The 14,040-nt window shown below is 45.7% G+C and overlaps 1 protein-coding gene across 1 annotated transcript in view; it reads left to right on the forward strand.

Moving 5' to 3' along the window:
• The window catches only part of ABCC4 (ATP binding cassette subfamily C member 4 (PEL blood group)), a 217,450-nt gene that overhangs the window by 44,514 nt on the left and 158,896 nt on the right, over positions 1-14,040 (forward strand). The window contains exons 3-4 of the mRNA XM_022576930.3: positions 465-585; positions 12,218-12,442. Coding sequence (XP_022432638.1) covers positions 465-585; positions 12,218-12,442 — 346 coding nt within the window. The remainder of the gene's footprint in view (positions 1-464; positions 586-12,217; positions 12,443-14,040) is intronic.

Below are 14,040 nucleotides of genomic sequence, written 5' to 3' on the forward strand. Positions count from 1 at the left end.
CTTCTGCAGCCTCCTCGCCCATGACATTGCACGCTCACCCGCCTGGGGCTGACCCTGGGCTTAGCCCACTTTGGAGGCCGGGGGGACCCATGTTTCCTGTGTTTTCTGTGCGTTTGTGGAAGGGGAGGGAGCCAGTTGCCAAGGCCCTGGATGCTGAGCTCTGTCCCCGGAGGTGGTGTCCCTGGAGGAGGCTGTCTGCCCTCTTGAGCTACTCATGGTGCTGTGCATACAGCAAAGCTTGGAAGTAACTTGTTTCCGAGACTGTGACTGTTCCCCTCAGAGCCTGTTTTTCTGGTCCTTCAGGGTCTGCACCCTCCTCTTTCCGGAGCCCTGCAAGCAGTTAACCAGCATTGATGGGACAGCCACAGAGTGCCCTGTAGTGAAGGCCTGTCTTCCACTCTGCCACCTCCCCTGTTTTACCCGTGCCAGGGCTGTTCTTTACTGTGCTTGGTTTCTCATTGCAGGTACTGGGATCGAGAAGTGTTGAGAGCGGAGAAGGATGCACGGGAGCCCTCTTTAACGAAAGCAATCATAAAGTGTTACTGGAAATCCTATTTAGTTTTGGGAATTTTTACGTTAATTGAGGTAAAAGCTGTTACATACAGCGCATTGCTTTTCGGTGTATGTGGCTCAGTAATGAGATGGATGCGACGGGTGGGGAGAGGCCAGTCGTTTAAGGTCCGAGGATAAACCTTGTCTAGGAAACATGTAGCCCAGCGGTTGTATTTAGCTTTAGAATGGACAGGTCCTTAAAAGGAGTGGACCTCCAGGGGGTTACTATTTTTCTTTTAACTGATTAAAAACATAGTGTCGTGGAGGGATGGTGCTGAAAAGGAAAGACATTATGTTACGATGTTCTCGGTGCTCAGTATAACTGCTGAAAGTGATCCTTGACCAAAAGAAAATCCAGCAAAACCTCAAAGAAGATGTGCCCTGGGGTTTGGAGAAAGTAAACTTGGACCTGAGCCCACAGCAACATAAGACATTTTACAGACGTTCAACAAATAACTGTTAACTTGACCAGGTCACATCTGATAAATGCTTTCCTAAGAAGGTATCTTCACCTTCCCCCTTCCAGCGGAACAGAACCCGTGGCCCTGCATCTGGGTTGGAGCTGCCCAGAGCTCGGAAGAGCACACCCTTCGCTGGGCTGGCCCTTCCCAGCGGGCCGGACACTGAGAGCCAAAGCCCCCCACGGGGAGGAGCTCCAGCTTCACCACGAGTTCTGTGCACCACACGTTCTGGTTTTGGTCCCTGGCTGTGGGAGTGGATTGCTGGTTGAAAGCAGAGCCTTGGTAGTTTGCAGAGGGTGTAGGAGGGGGATGTGCAGGGGAGAACCTAAGGCAGAAAGCTGTGAGGTCAGTGACCACCATGACCCAGAAGGTTCTGGGTTAAGATCCCCTAGTGAGACAGTTCTCCCTGGGGGCACAGTGCCAGTTGGCCTGCCTATTCTGGCTGCAGCCTGCTGGAGGTCTGCTGCAAATCCACTTGGGTGGCTCGTGCTCTCTGTGGTACCTTAGTGCTGCCGTAGGGACAGGGCCAGCCTGTGAGTGTGTGAGAGCAGGAGGGATAGAAGATGCAGTTGCTATGAAAGAGTTGTTTTAGGTGGAGAAGGTGAGTTGTCATAAATATGTTTTTATTGGGGGTGAGATGGGTCTGCTAGGTGGTTTGTAGGTGGCAGGTGTGGCTCTTTTTTTAAATTTTTATTGGAGTATAGTTTCTTTACAATGCTGTGTTATTTCTTCTGTACAGCAAAGTGAATCAGTTAATGTATACATATATCCCCTCTTTTTTAGATTTCCTTCCCGTTTAGGTCACCACAGAGCATTGAGTAGAGTTCCCTGTGCTGTACAGTAGGTTCTCATTAGTTATCTCTTTTTTGCATAGTAGGGTGTATATGTCAGTCCCAATTTATCCTGCCTCCCCCCCGCCCCCAATTCCCTCCTTGGTGTCCATAAGTTTGTTCTGTACCTTGTGTCTCAATTTCTGCTTTGTAAGTAAGTTCATCCGTACCATTTTTCTAGATTCCACATGTATGCAATATTATATGATATTTGTTTTTCTCTTTCTGACTTACTTCACTCTGTATGACAATCTCTTGGTCTCTCCACGTCTCTGCAAATGGCACAATTTCGTTCCTTTCTATGGCTGAGTACTATTCCATTGTATATATGTGCCACACCTTCTTTATCCATTCGTCTGTCGACGGACACTTAAGTTGCTTCTATGTCCTGGCTATTGTGAATAGTGCTGCAATGAACATTGGGGTGCATGTATCTTTTGTAATTATGGTTTTCTGCGGGTATATGACCAGGAGTGGGATTGCTGGGTCACATGGTAGCTCTATTTTTAGTTTTTTGAGGAACCTCCATACTGTTCTCCATAGCGACTGTACCAAATTACATTCCCACCAACAGTGCAAGAGGGTTCCCTTTCTCCACACCCTCTCCAGCATTTATTGTTTATAGGTTTTTTGATGATGGCTTTTCTGACTGGTGTGAGGTGATAAATCTCACTGTAGTTTTGACTTGTATTTCTGTAATAATTAGTGATGTTGAGCATTTTAAAATGTGTTTGTGGGCCATCTGTATGTCTTTTTTGGAGGAATGTTTATTTAGGTCTTCCACCCATTTTTTTATTGTGTGGCTCTTGTTTAAAAGGCTTTGTTGTCCTGAAGGGCACTGCGGGCAGTGGGCAGCTGGGTAGGTGAAGTCTGCCCCACACAACTGGAGAAACCAGAGAATTCTGTCACCTCACAGGTGACTGGATGGTCCTGGGAGATTGAGTTCTTGTTGATGACAAAGCTGGCTTGGCCATTGTGCCAGAGGGTGGGGACATCTGTATGGGGCCGTGTTCCATCTTTGAGAGAGCACTGACCACCTAGATACTGCCGTGGCCTTGTGAAGGGCAGGGTGGAGATGCAAACCCATGCGATTTCCTCAGGGGTTGGAGAGGGTGCAGGAGCCCCTCAGTCTGTCCCAGCCCTTCTTTGACCTGTGTACAGCTGTCCCAATGATGGTGTTTCTGCATAGTCACAGTAAGTCTCTGTTTGAAATACAGGCAGCAAGCTGGTGTGGACTGTGTGTGTAGGATTTCCTGACCTCACAGAGCAAGCGCTCATGAATTCTGCTTGTCCGGAAACCTTGGGGCTTCGGGGTGTGCCTGGAGCTCATGCCAGGTGCCTGGTTCGGGGTGAGCAGAGATGAGTGGCCTCAGGGTTTAGTGTTGGATCGTGTCCTGGAGCAGGTCTTTCTGTGCTGTCCGTGGTTCTCTAGTTCCTCTTTGGTACGAGATGCTGAAGAAGGTGAAGGCAGGTGGGTCTCAAAGCGTGGCCCATGTGGCTGGGTTTGAAGCGAGCTGCAGGTTTTTCATGCTGTCCTGCACTGTTGGTCCCTTGGGTGGGGTCACTAAACTTTAGATGGATCGCATCCTAACATGAGCTCCAGGTCTTTGCTGTGGCAGCTTATGGGAGAAGCAGACACAGAGGGAGAGGCCACAGGAACTGGGGTTCTTCCTGAGAGGGAATCGGCCGCACTGGGGTGCTGGGAGCTTTGATTCCAAAGTTGTCCAGCCCCGGTAATACTTACTGCTAGGGGTCCAGGAAAACCAGGCCTGGGGGCTGCGTAAGGTGCAACTGGTAGAGCACTGGCCCCTCTTTCAGGAGGTTGGTTGTTGGGCAGTCATGGCAGAAAAGGGGGGAGTAGAAGACCTGGCAAACGTGCGGGCTCATCTCAGTAGTAGTACTAGAAGTACTAGTAGCGGTAACAGGGGCTCCTACTCAGTAGCACTGGTGGTGGCGACTGCAGTACTATTAGTGTGGTAATAAAAATATTAAGTTCTTGAAAAATACTATGTATCAGAACTGCTGTAAGCACTTTATATGTGATATTAGTATTATTTCTTTGGCTGAGTCAACAAAGTCATAGGTATTATATTACCCCCATTTTAGAGAAGAAGATACAGAGTGCTAAGTAGTTACACAGTGTGCCTGTGGTCACACGAAACATAAAGGACAGACTGAGGTTCCATCTCGGACGCTCTGACTTAAGAGAATGTCTGTCTCAATGACTGAGCTTGTCCAGGGTCAGGAGGGCTTGTCTTGAGAGCTTTGTTTTCATGGTCTCAGACACATGCATCCTGAACTTGGTTTAAGGATAATAAATAGGATGCTAAGGACTTCCTGGAGCAGGAAGCCAGATGGGAACATAAATGAAGGCGGAGTCAAGGTGACCACATCTCCTGGGTGAAGAAGTTACTAGGGCTTTGACACTAGCAGCAGTGTCATGCTGTATTTAGATGGACCAGGAGAGGCCCTTTAGGAAACCACCTTTCACTCGTTACCGGGCTGTAAGTGGATGAGGTTGTGACTGTTCCGGTGACCCAAGTTCTAAACAACCATCCACACTTTTACGAAACCATTCCAGATGGGCTCCCTGAGATGGACCAGGGGGAAGGTAGTAGGTCTTGGATGGTGGCTACGGTGGGACATTGATAATCTGGGCACAGGTGGAGTGTTCCGTGTTGTTTTTTAGTAAGATGCCCAGTTGCTTGCTGAGAGCTCGCTGAGAACTTCCATCCCTGTGAATATGCGGTTGCATTTGCTCAGCGAGAATGAGAATCCCAGGTCGGTTACTGGGGTGTGGAGCAGTTCTCCTGTTCTGTTGTCTGAATACACTTTCCCACACACAGGCGTGTCCCGGGCCTGAGGTCTTAGAGTGATAGCTGGGTAGGACCAGCTGGACTGGTTAGGATAATAAGTGGCAGAACTCATGGTGGTTTACAGTGTAAAACTAGACAGTGGTCTCTCTTCCCTAGGTGATTGTTGTGACGGGCATACGGTGCTCATTCTAAATTTGTGTCCTTAGGATAATAACTTGCAGAACTCTTAGTTCTGATGCAGTGGAGTTCAGGGAGTTGAGGGCCATTAAAGATCAAGGAGAAGTAAACATCGAATTTTATTGGCAGTCAAACGAAGCCTGAAATCCAACACAAATATTCCTGTTTTCCTAGACCTGCCTTTTGACATACTGCTGTTTTGGAGAAGTTAAAAATCATTCCTTATGACAGAGCTAATAAGGATCTGTTCCATTTAAAAACTCATTTTCTGGTGCTGTTTTGGGTTTTCAGTGATTAAAACTACTGAGTTAGATGCAATAAATGTTAGTTAAATAATTGATTTTATGAAGCAACTTCCCATTTTGTGATCGTCTACGCTGCTTGCTGGTCTTTGTATTTTATTTTATTTTAAAAAATATTTATTTATTTATTTGGTTGTGGCAGGTGAGCTCCTTAGTTGTGGCATGCGAACTCTTCCCCCCCACCCCCAACAAATTTATTTATTTATTTTTGGCTGCGTTGGGTCTTCATTGCTGCATGCGGGCTTTCTCTAGTTGCGGAGAGCGGGGGCTACTCTTTTGTTGCGGTGCGGGGGCCTCTCCTTGTCATGGCTTTTCTTGCGGAGCACAGCCTCTAGGTGCTCGGGCTTCAGTAGTTGTGGCACATGGACTCAGTAGTTGTGGCTCGCGGGCTGTAGAGCGCAGGCTCAGTAGTTGTGGCGCACGGGCTGAGTTGCTCCGTGGCCTGTGGGGATCTTCCCAGACCAGGGCTCGAACCCGAGTCCCCTGCACTGGCAGGTGGATTCTTAACCACTGGCATGCGAACTCTTTTTGGGGGCATGCATGTGGGATCTAGTTCCCTGACCAGAGATCGAACCTGGGCCCCCTGCATGGGGAACGCAGAGTCTTAACCACTGCGCCACCGGGGAAGTCCCTGGTCTTCGTATTTTAGATAGTGGAAGATGTATACTCAGTACTCCGTCCTGGATTCTCTAAAACGCAGATGTTTCTTCCTTTGTGACCTCCAGCCCTCTTTTAATTCCTCTGGTGCACAGAGTGCCTCGTGGATCACCCATGATTCCCATGGAGTGTGCTGTGACCACCCACAGTGCAGGCGGGGCCTCCCCCGGCACTACCGGCGGCAGCACCAGCGGGAAGAGTCAGGTGATTCCAGCCCAGGGCGAGGCTTTCGGGATTAGGATTTTGAAGTATGAAAACCTCTGTCCTCTGATAATTGAGGAGTGATCATAATGCTTGGAGAAACAAGTACCAGACTGACGTTGAACATGGAGCTCTTGCAGGCCACCCCTAACTAGAACAGAACGACCAGCGAGTTCGCAGCATGCCTGGCTCCTGTGTGCACCTTCCTGGGGACCGCAGGTGGGGAGGACGGGTCTCTGCCTGCCCAGGGCCCTCAGGTTGGAGAGGAGGAGCCTGAAGTCTTTGCCTGGGCCAGAGACACAGAGGCTGCCTCCCCAGGTCATCGGGGGCCTTCTCCCTGAGAGATGAGGTCTCTGCCTGCTTGCTGGTGTGTAAGTGGGGTGACCTCAAAGAGCAAGTGTGGGTTCGCCCAGTCCCTTCCCCTGAGAGGGGTTATGTATTGTTCCCGGGACCCTTAGCAATGGCCCCCACCTTACCCTTAGAAAGGCCTCATTTGGCCTTTTTCTGAGGCCACTTTTGCTATTGTCTCTGGTCCAGGTGGAGCCTGTAGGGAGGCACATGTTTGTTTCAACCTACCTTGGAACTCATCTGATGGATTGGAAGGAAGCAGAACCCTCCGCTTCCCTGAGAGCTGTACTGGGCCTTTGCATCTGTTTCCCAACACTTCCTTCCACATGTCTCTCACTTCCACTCAACCCAGAAGACTGAGGATGGCTCCTGGTGGTAAAGATACTGTGGGCCATGAGCAGCCACTGAGGGCCACACAGCAAGGGAGAGGTAGAGGGAGCATTGAGCAAAGGATATGGGGGAACCTGCAGAGCAGAACTGCTGTGTGCACCCTGCTGGTTCTTGAGTGTATACATTAGCCATTAGATATCAGTAATACCCATAGTGATGACCTTGAGTCATAAATGAGGGTGATGCTTTTCAATCAATTTTCTTTCCTTTTTTTTAAAACATATGTAAGTTTTTATTATAACAAAAGTTTTAAAAAAATTGGAGCACGATTGACTTACAATATTATATTCGTTTCAGGTATACAACGTAGTGATTAAATATTTCTATACATTACAGAATGATCACCCCCATAAGTCTAGTTACCCTCTGTCACCATAGAAAGTTTTTCAATATTATTGACTATATTTCCTGTGCTCTATGTTACATTCTCTTGCCTTATTTATATTTTAACTGTAAGACTGTACCTTTTAATCTCCTTCACCTATTTCACTCATCCCCCCACCCTTCTCAACCCGTCGTTTTTTAAGAAGTCAGGCAAGTATGTGACTCATTTTTACAAGACTGCATTTATAATGGTTCAAATTTTAAAAATCTGCTTAGAACCGAAACTTTTTATTACTTTCCAGAAAAGTTGGATTTTATGAATGACTTCTCAAGAGTGCTTGTTCTGCTATGATCGCCTGTAAGAAGCAATGAGTTTTCCAACCCTTTGTGAAACCAGCCTCTGCCATTCAGAATAGAACAGGTCTCTTCCCAGAACTTCTGGATAATAAAGTGATCATAGCTTGCACTTGTTTTTAGGCTGGTTTCAGAGCACTTTGAGCTGTTTGTTGATTGCATTTAGCTGTCCCAGGATTCCTCTGAGGTAGACAAGGCAAGTATTTCCACAGACAAGGCCCTGGAGGTGCAGGAGGGCACATGATGGGCTTAGGGGGTCATGTGACTTGCAGGTGGCAGACCTGGGTTCTGAAGCACAGCGTTCTGACTCCTAGGCCAGTGTTCTTTGCATTCTGTCCTGAGGCTTCCTCTCCTGCCACAGCTTCCAGTGAAGGCTCACAGAGCCAAGACTTTATGAGAACAACTTTTTTTTCTGAAAACAGCTCTGTGCTCCTCTTTCAGCTGCTTCCTGCAGTGTGTTTTTTTGTCCCGTCCCCCCCCCCCCCCCCGCTGAAGATTTTAAAGGACATTTCAAAAATAGAAAAACAGAATAATGTTGAAAGGTAGCAGAATGCACCACCCTAGAATATGAATTTCTGGAGTGAAGATTATTTTGAGCTGACTGTTTTTTGAGAAATAGACACAGGGACATTTACATTGATAACTCCATTTGTAAGGGCTTCTCCTTCTCTGTACCTGGAAGAGAAGGTTGGCTCTAAATCACAAAAGAATCTTTTCAATGAAGATTGGGTTTGCATAAGGAATCCAACTCTACCTTTCTTAACTTGTTTACTCTGCTTTTCCTAGTAACCCCTCATAAGGCTCCCCCCTCCCCCCGTTTAGCTGGAACCTCAGGACTTGTGTTCATATAGGTTTTCCTTGGAAGTACGATATGTCTCATGGAATTCTGATTAAAACCCTTGGTGGTACTTGTAAGTCATTCAGAGCAGGTCTGTAGCCCCTCCAGACTCAGATGCCATGGTGATGCGGGAGAGGAAGACAGCAGATGTTTACGTGAGGTTAGTGTCTGCATCCAGAATCTTCCAGGGAGAGGGAATTTAAGGCTCCATCCCTCATCTCTTGAACCTAAACCAGTTCCTGGAGGCTGGGCCTGAGGCCTGTGAGGGCTCTTAACTCCTCGAGGTGATGCAGTCACAACGAAGGCCACTGTGGAAAAGAGGAGTGAAGACAGATACAGAATCCTGGTGGTGATTATTTCTCCAGATCCACTGCTTTTCCTCCTTAGCCTCTGTATCTTTCTCAACTCTAACTTGGTCACTTCTTCCCCAGTTTCTAAAAATTAACTGCCTATTCATTTTCCCCCAAGCTCACTCATTTGTTTCTTTGTGTGTTAGATGGTTTCTATTTCCTGTAATTTTTTTTTTTCCCCTCATGACTCAGAGATGACGGAGTTGGGCAAGAAATATTTAAAGTACATGGGGGAGGGACTTCCCTGCTGGTCCAGTGGCTAAGACTCCGTACCCCCAGTGCGGGGGGGGGCCCGGGTTCGATCCCTGGTCAGGGAACTAGATCCCTCATGCCACAACTAAGACCTGGTGCAGCCGAATAAAATAAATAAATAAATATGTAAGTAAATAAGGAAAGAAAGAAAGAAAGGAAGGAAGAAAGAGAAAGAAAGAACATGGGGAAACATGGAGGAGAAACTAGAAAGAAAGAACATGGGGAAACATGGAGGAGAAACTACCTACTGGGGAAGTTCTACCATCAAACTGTGTAAGAAATACCCCTAAGAAGTAAGAGGTGGGGTTAAATGTGAGGTGCTTTCAGGAGGCTGAATACGAAGGACTCCACCCAGAAATATTTGCCCGAGAGAGTCTTGTGAAACGTCGAACAATGGGACTTTGTCGTATTATATTGGGTTGTTTTAAAATTCCTTTATGGTTTTGCAGTTGTGAAGAATTCTTGTGAAGGAATAAGAACTGTATTCTCAGTTGGTTCGTGGAAAGAATATTCACTGGGTCATAAGTTGGTGCCAAAGATGAAGGGTTTATTGGAGCAATTTTTGACCTTGTTCCTGCTTATCCAGAAAGTTTTCATTTGGTTAGTTTCAGGTTTGATGATGAATATTGTTTCAGTTTTATTTCTCACTAGTTGAGGGTTAGGCTCAGGAACAGACAGCAGTTTGGAAGCTTTGGGCCATGGACTGGCATTACTCTTTTTTTTTTTTTTTTTTAAAGATTTATTTATTTATTTAATTCATTTAATATTTTTGCTGCATCGGGTCTTAGTTGCGGCATGTGGGATCTTCGTTGTGGTGTGTGGGCTTCTCTCTAGTTGTGGCGTACGGGTTTTCTCTAGTTGTGGAGCACAGGCTCCAGGGTGCGTGGGCTTTGTAGTTGTGGCGTGCGGGTTCCAGAGCACACGACCTCTAGTTGAGGTGCACGAGCTCAGTAGTTGTGGCACGTGGGCTTAGTTGCCCCGCGGCATGTGGGATCTTAGTTCCCTAACCAGGGATTGAACCTGTGCCCCCTGCATTGTAAGGCGGATTCTTTACCACTGGACCACCAGGAAAGTCCCTGGCATTACTCCTTAATGAGACTGTTTGCTCAATTGAGTTATTAAAGACGGTCTCGGTGAAAAAATCATGACGCTTAGGCAGTAGTGATCTGCCTTTATTTTGTACTCTTTTTTGCTGAATTTGTTGCATCTGTCGGTATTCTCTTTGGTGGGTTTCTGACATTAGGCTCAAACGGAGAGCTGAGTAACAGGGAACGGTGATTCCCAAAGATAATTATAAGTTTTAGGTAAGTTTGGGACGGCAAGTGTTACCACTGGGCTACTGGTGGAGAGTCCCAGGTTTGTAGGTTGCAGCACCGGGCTGCCCTTGGCCATACCCGGGCTGGGACTGCCCGTGTGTACAGTTTGACATTCTTGCTTCTCTGTGTAAGCCTCCAGATTTCCATCTCAGTAAATTCTAAACAGTGTGTTTTACCATCTACTGTATGAGGGACTCTTCCATGAACTCTTAATGCCTCTAGGGGTGAATGAAGGGGCATGCTGAAAATGTAACAGTGAGCCTTTGTGTCCTTGAGAGCTGATTATCTTGTTCTGATCTGATGATTTTACTCATCATGATTGTTCAACTAAACAGTGTTGCCTTACTTGTCTGTAGTAGATGAAACCTTCCGTGACGTCATGGAAGGCGAGGCAGCTGGTGCAGCCTGTGAACATGTGTGTAGAGCAAGATAGGAGGGTTGGGGTTTGATGTCACACCGATTTGAGAGACGGGGACAGCTTTCAGTCCTGATTGGGTACTAGTTGGTTGAGCACAAAATGCATGTTAGTTTTTTTTTGTTTGTTTGTTTTTTTTGTTTTTTTTTTTTTTGCGGTACGCGGGCCTCTCATTGCTGTGGCCTCTCCCGTTGCAGAGCACAGGCTCCGGACGCGCAGGCTCAGCGGCCATGGCTCACGGGCCCAGCCGCTCCGCGGCATGTGGGATCCTCCTGGACCGGGGCACGAACCCGCATCCCCTGCATCGGCAGGCGGACTCTCAACCACTGCGCCACCAGGGAAGCCCTGCATGTTAGTTTTGTTTCGCGTTTGGAGTTTTGGAGTCTCCATCCCTTCCTCTTGTGTGTGGGTTCTTCAGCTTCAGACGGACAGAAGAGAGCTATCAAATTCAACCTGTCATTTGTTTACCATGTCTGTGTCAGTAAGGAGGGATTGCCTAAAAGGAAAAGCCGAGTTCCAGAAAGATTTCCAAACTTTTGGCACTTTGTCTTTTGAGAAGTCTGTGGAGGAAAGGATGTGGAGGGCGGAGGTGTTTACTTTTGGTGACTTGGATTTGTGTTGAGTGTTTGGTTTTCCTTGATGGGGGAGAAGGGTAACTTTGGAGGGGTGAGTAGAGGGAGGAAGTAGGTTACCGGGTGGAGCAGCCATTTGGCAGGGTGGGCAAGTGTTGCTGTTGTGCCTTTAGTTTTGGGAAAGAAAATTGCTTTCACTAAGTCTTTCTCAGGAGGTAAGCATCAATGCCTCTGAACTTATTGGTTTTAGGATTTTAATTTTGGCCTTGGGGAATAGATGATTGGTAACATTTCTTCCAAACCAGCAGCTGCAGTGTATGGCGGATGGAGAACCATGGATGACATCACTTTTTAGCTTGGCTTCTGTCCTGTTTAATTTTTGATTCCAAGTAACATCCCAGCTTCTAGTGGGTAGAGACATATTCACACAGCGCCCCCTGGGGCTGAGAGCCTGCGAACCTCCCAAGCTTTTGTTTCTTTGTGATGCTCCCTCAGAAGCTGGGCTCCATTTTCTTGATCTTTGGACATGTGGAGTTTGGGTTGGGAAAGAGTGGATGTGTTTATGCCAGTGTCTCATTTCATAAAGGCTCTTAAAACAGAAGATGATGGCAAGAGCATGTCTCCTGTACATGAACCATCTTGACTTTCTGTTGGGCTGGGACGTTGAGAGTACAGGGGGCAGGGGCAGGCTGCCAGCAGGGCTTGTTCATATGGAAGCAAATTTCTTACCCTTCCTCAGCTTATCTTCAGCTAAGACTTACTTGGTATTTTGCCAAATGTTTTCTAAAGCACCGGTTGTAATATTTACTGAGCATCCACAGTGTACGAAGCACAATGCACCAAGGCTTTTTTGTCTTTGTAAAATTTTTGCTTAAGGTTAAATCTGTTGTCTGCTTGTGTTATAGAAGGTAGTGGATATGTGGATTTTCCTTTTAGATTAACCATGAATGTTGCATTTTGTCAAAATGCCTTTTTAACAAGTAATAATAAAAGCAAAGTTTGTGTTAAGAAAAACTGGTTTGGCTTGTATTTCTAATTAAGGCTTTTTTTCTTTACTTTTAGGAGAGCACCAGAGTAGTTCAGCCCATAATTTTGGGGAAAATTATTGGTTATTTTGAAAACTACAATCCCACTGATTCTGCTGCTTTGTACAAAGCCTACGGCTATGCCGGAGTGCTGAGTGCCTGCACGCTCGTTTTGGCCATTCTGCACCACTTATACTTCTATCATGTTCAGTGTGCGGGGATGAGGTTAAGAGTAGCCATGTGCCATATGATTTACCGCAAGGTAAGTGTCATTCGGAACCAAAGTGTGTACCTTTCCTGAACTATCAGAAGCCTTTTGGGGAAGTTCTCTGTAAAGTAAAAACTTTATAACTAGTAAAAATTGTGAATCACTACATTGTACGCGTGTGACTTATATAATATTGCACATCAAGTATACTTCAGTAAAAAAGTAAGAAAAACACATTGTACCCGGGAAAAAAAATTTTTTTCTTAATGACCGTACTCATTTACACCGTACTACAGAGGCTTGCTATTTGCATCAAGCCAATTTTGTTGTTTAAGCAAACCTTACAAGAATATAATGAAAAGATTTCTCTCAGGTCAGGGCTGATTTTGATAACTTTCACTCACAGTCCACTGCATGGTATGCAGTAAATTTGTAATGAAGTCTATAAGCACCCGTGTTATCAAGTTGATTTTTACTGTTTTCATGCCTAAATCTCATAGTGGTATTTATGGAGGCTGTTGTTGTTCATGAAAACCTTTATTTACACAAAATTGTATGTAATAGTAAGCTTCAGTGATTGGATCTATAAAATTAAATCTAGGAGAAAAGAGTGTATTTGAGAAAGGGAATGTTTATATTTTTAAGTGACCCATCTAATCATATTCATTGTAGTTATGTTAACTAACGAGAAATGTCAGTGGAGCCCATGCTACACACAGACTCACTCACTGTGTTGCAGAGCTGTGATTGTTCATAACAGCATTAAAGAAAATAGGTGTTTGGGATAAAAGTTGAAATTTTTCATTGTTTTTAGTAATTTTGGGGAGAATTTGTTACCGTTCATTCAAAGTCTTTTTCTTAATACATTTCCCTTTTTTCTTTAGTATGTATTATAGCAGTTTTAATAAGACCTGGTTTGATGTTTTCAGCGCTTTTGTATTGAGAAATGCCCATAGAATTATTCCATAGATTACCCTGGTCTTAACTAGTATAAAAGGAGTAAGGATTTCAGGTGTCTTTACAAAGGAATTGCCACAGATACACCAGTGTCAGGAGCTGAAGGGCTCTTTATAAACTTGATCCTGGATATCTCTTGTACCTATTTACTTTTTAAAGAATTTTCATTTGACTGTATTGTATACTTGAAATTTACTGAGATAGCAGATACACACACAAAGGACAACTACATAATGGACATGTTAAGTGGTTTTACTACAGTAATTATTTCCCACTGTATATTTATATCAAAGCAACATGTTATACACCTTAAATGTATACACTTTTTATTAAAAAACAATTAAAATCGTCCTTGAAAGCCAAAACCAAACAATTTAAATTGACATTTTTCACTTCTTTTACCTAGTTGCTACTTATTTAGACCTTCTCTTTCTTGGCAGAACTTTTCCTGGCAAAATGGAAGATGTGTCATCATCTTTTCTTTATTTTATTTATTTATTTTTTTTGCGGTACGCGGGCCTCTCAGTGTTGTGGCCTCTCCCGTTGCGGAGCACAGGCTCTGGACGCGCAGGCTCAGCGGCCATGGCTCACGGGCCCAGCCGCTCCGCGGCATGTGGGATCTTCCCGGACCGGGGCACGAACCCGCGTCCCCTGCATTGGCAGGCGGACTCTCAACCACTGCGCCACCAGCGAAG

This window comes from Delphinapterus leucas, chromosome 18 (genome assembly GCF_059928025.1).
Source record: "Delphinapterus leucas isolate spDelLeu-1000000601 "Yukka" chromosome 18, BTC_Dleu_Yukka2, whole genome shotgun sequence".
Taxonomy (NCBI): domain Eukaryota; kingdom Metazoa; phylum Chordata; class Mammalia; order Artiodactyla; family Monodontidae; genus Delphinapterus; species Delphinapterus leucas.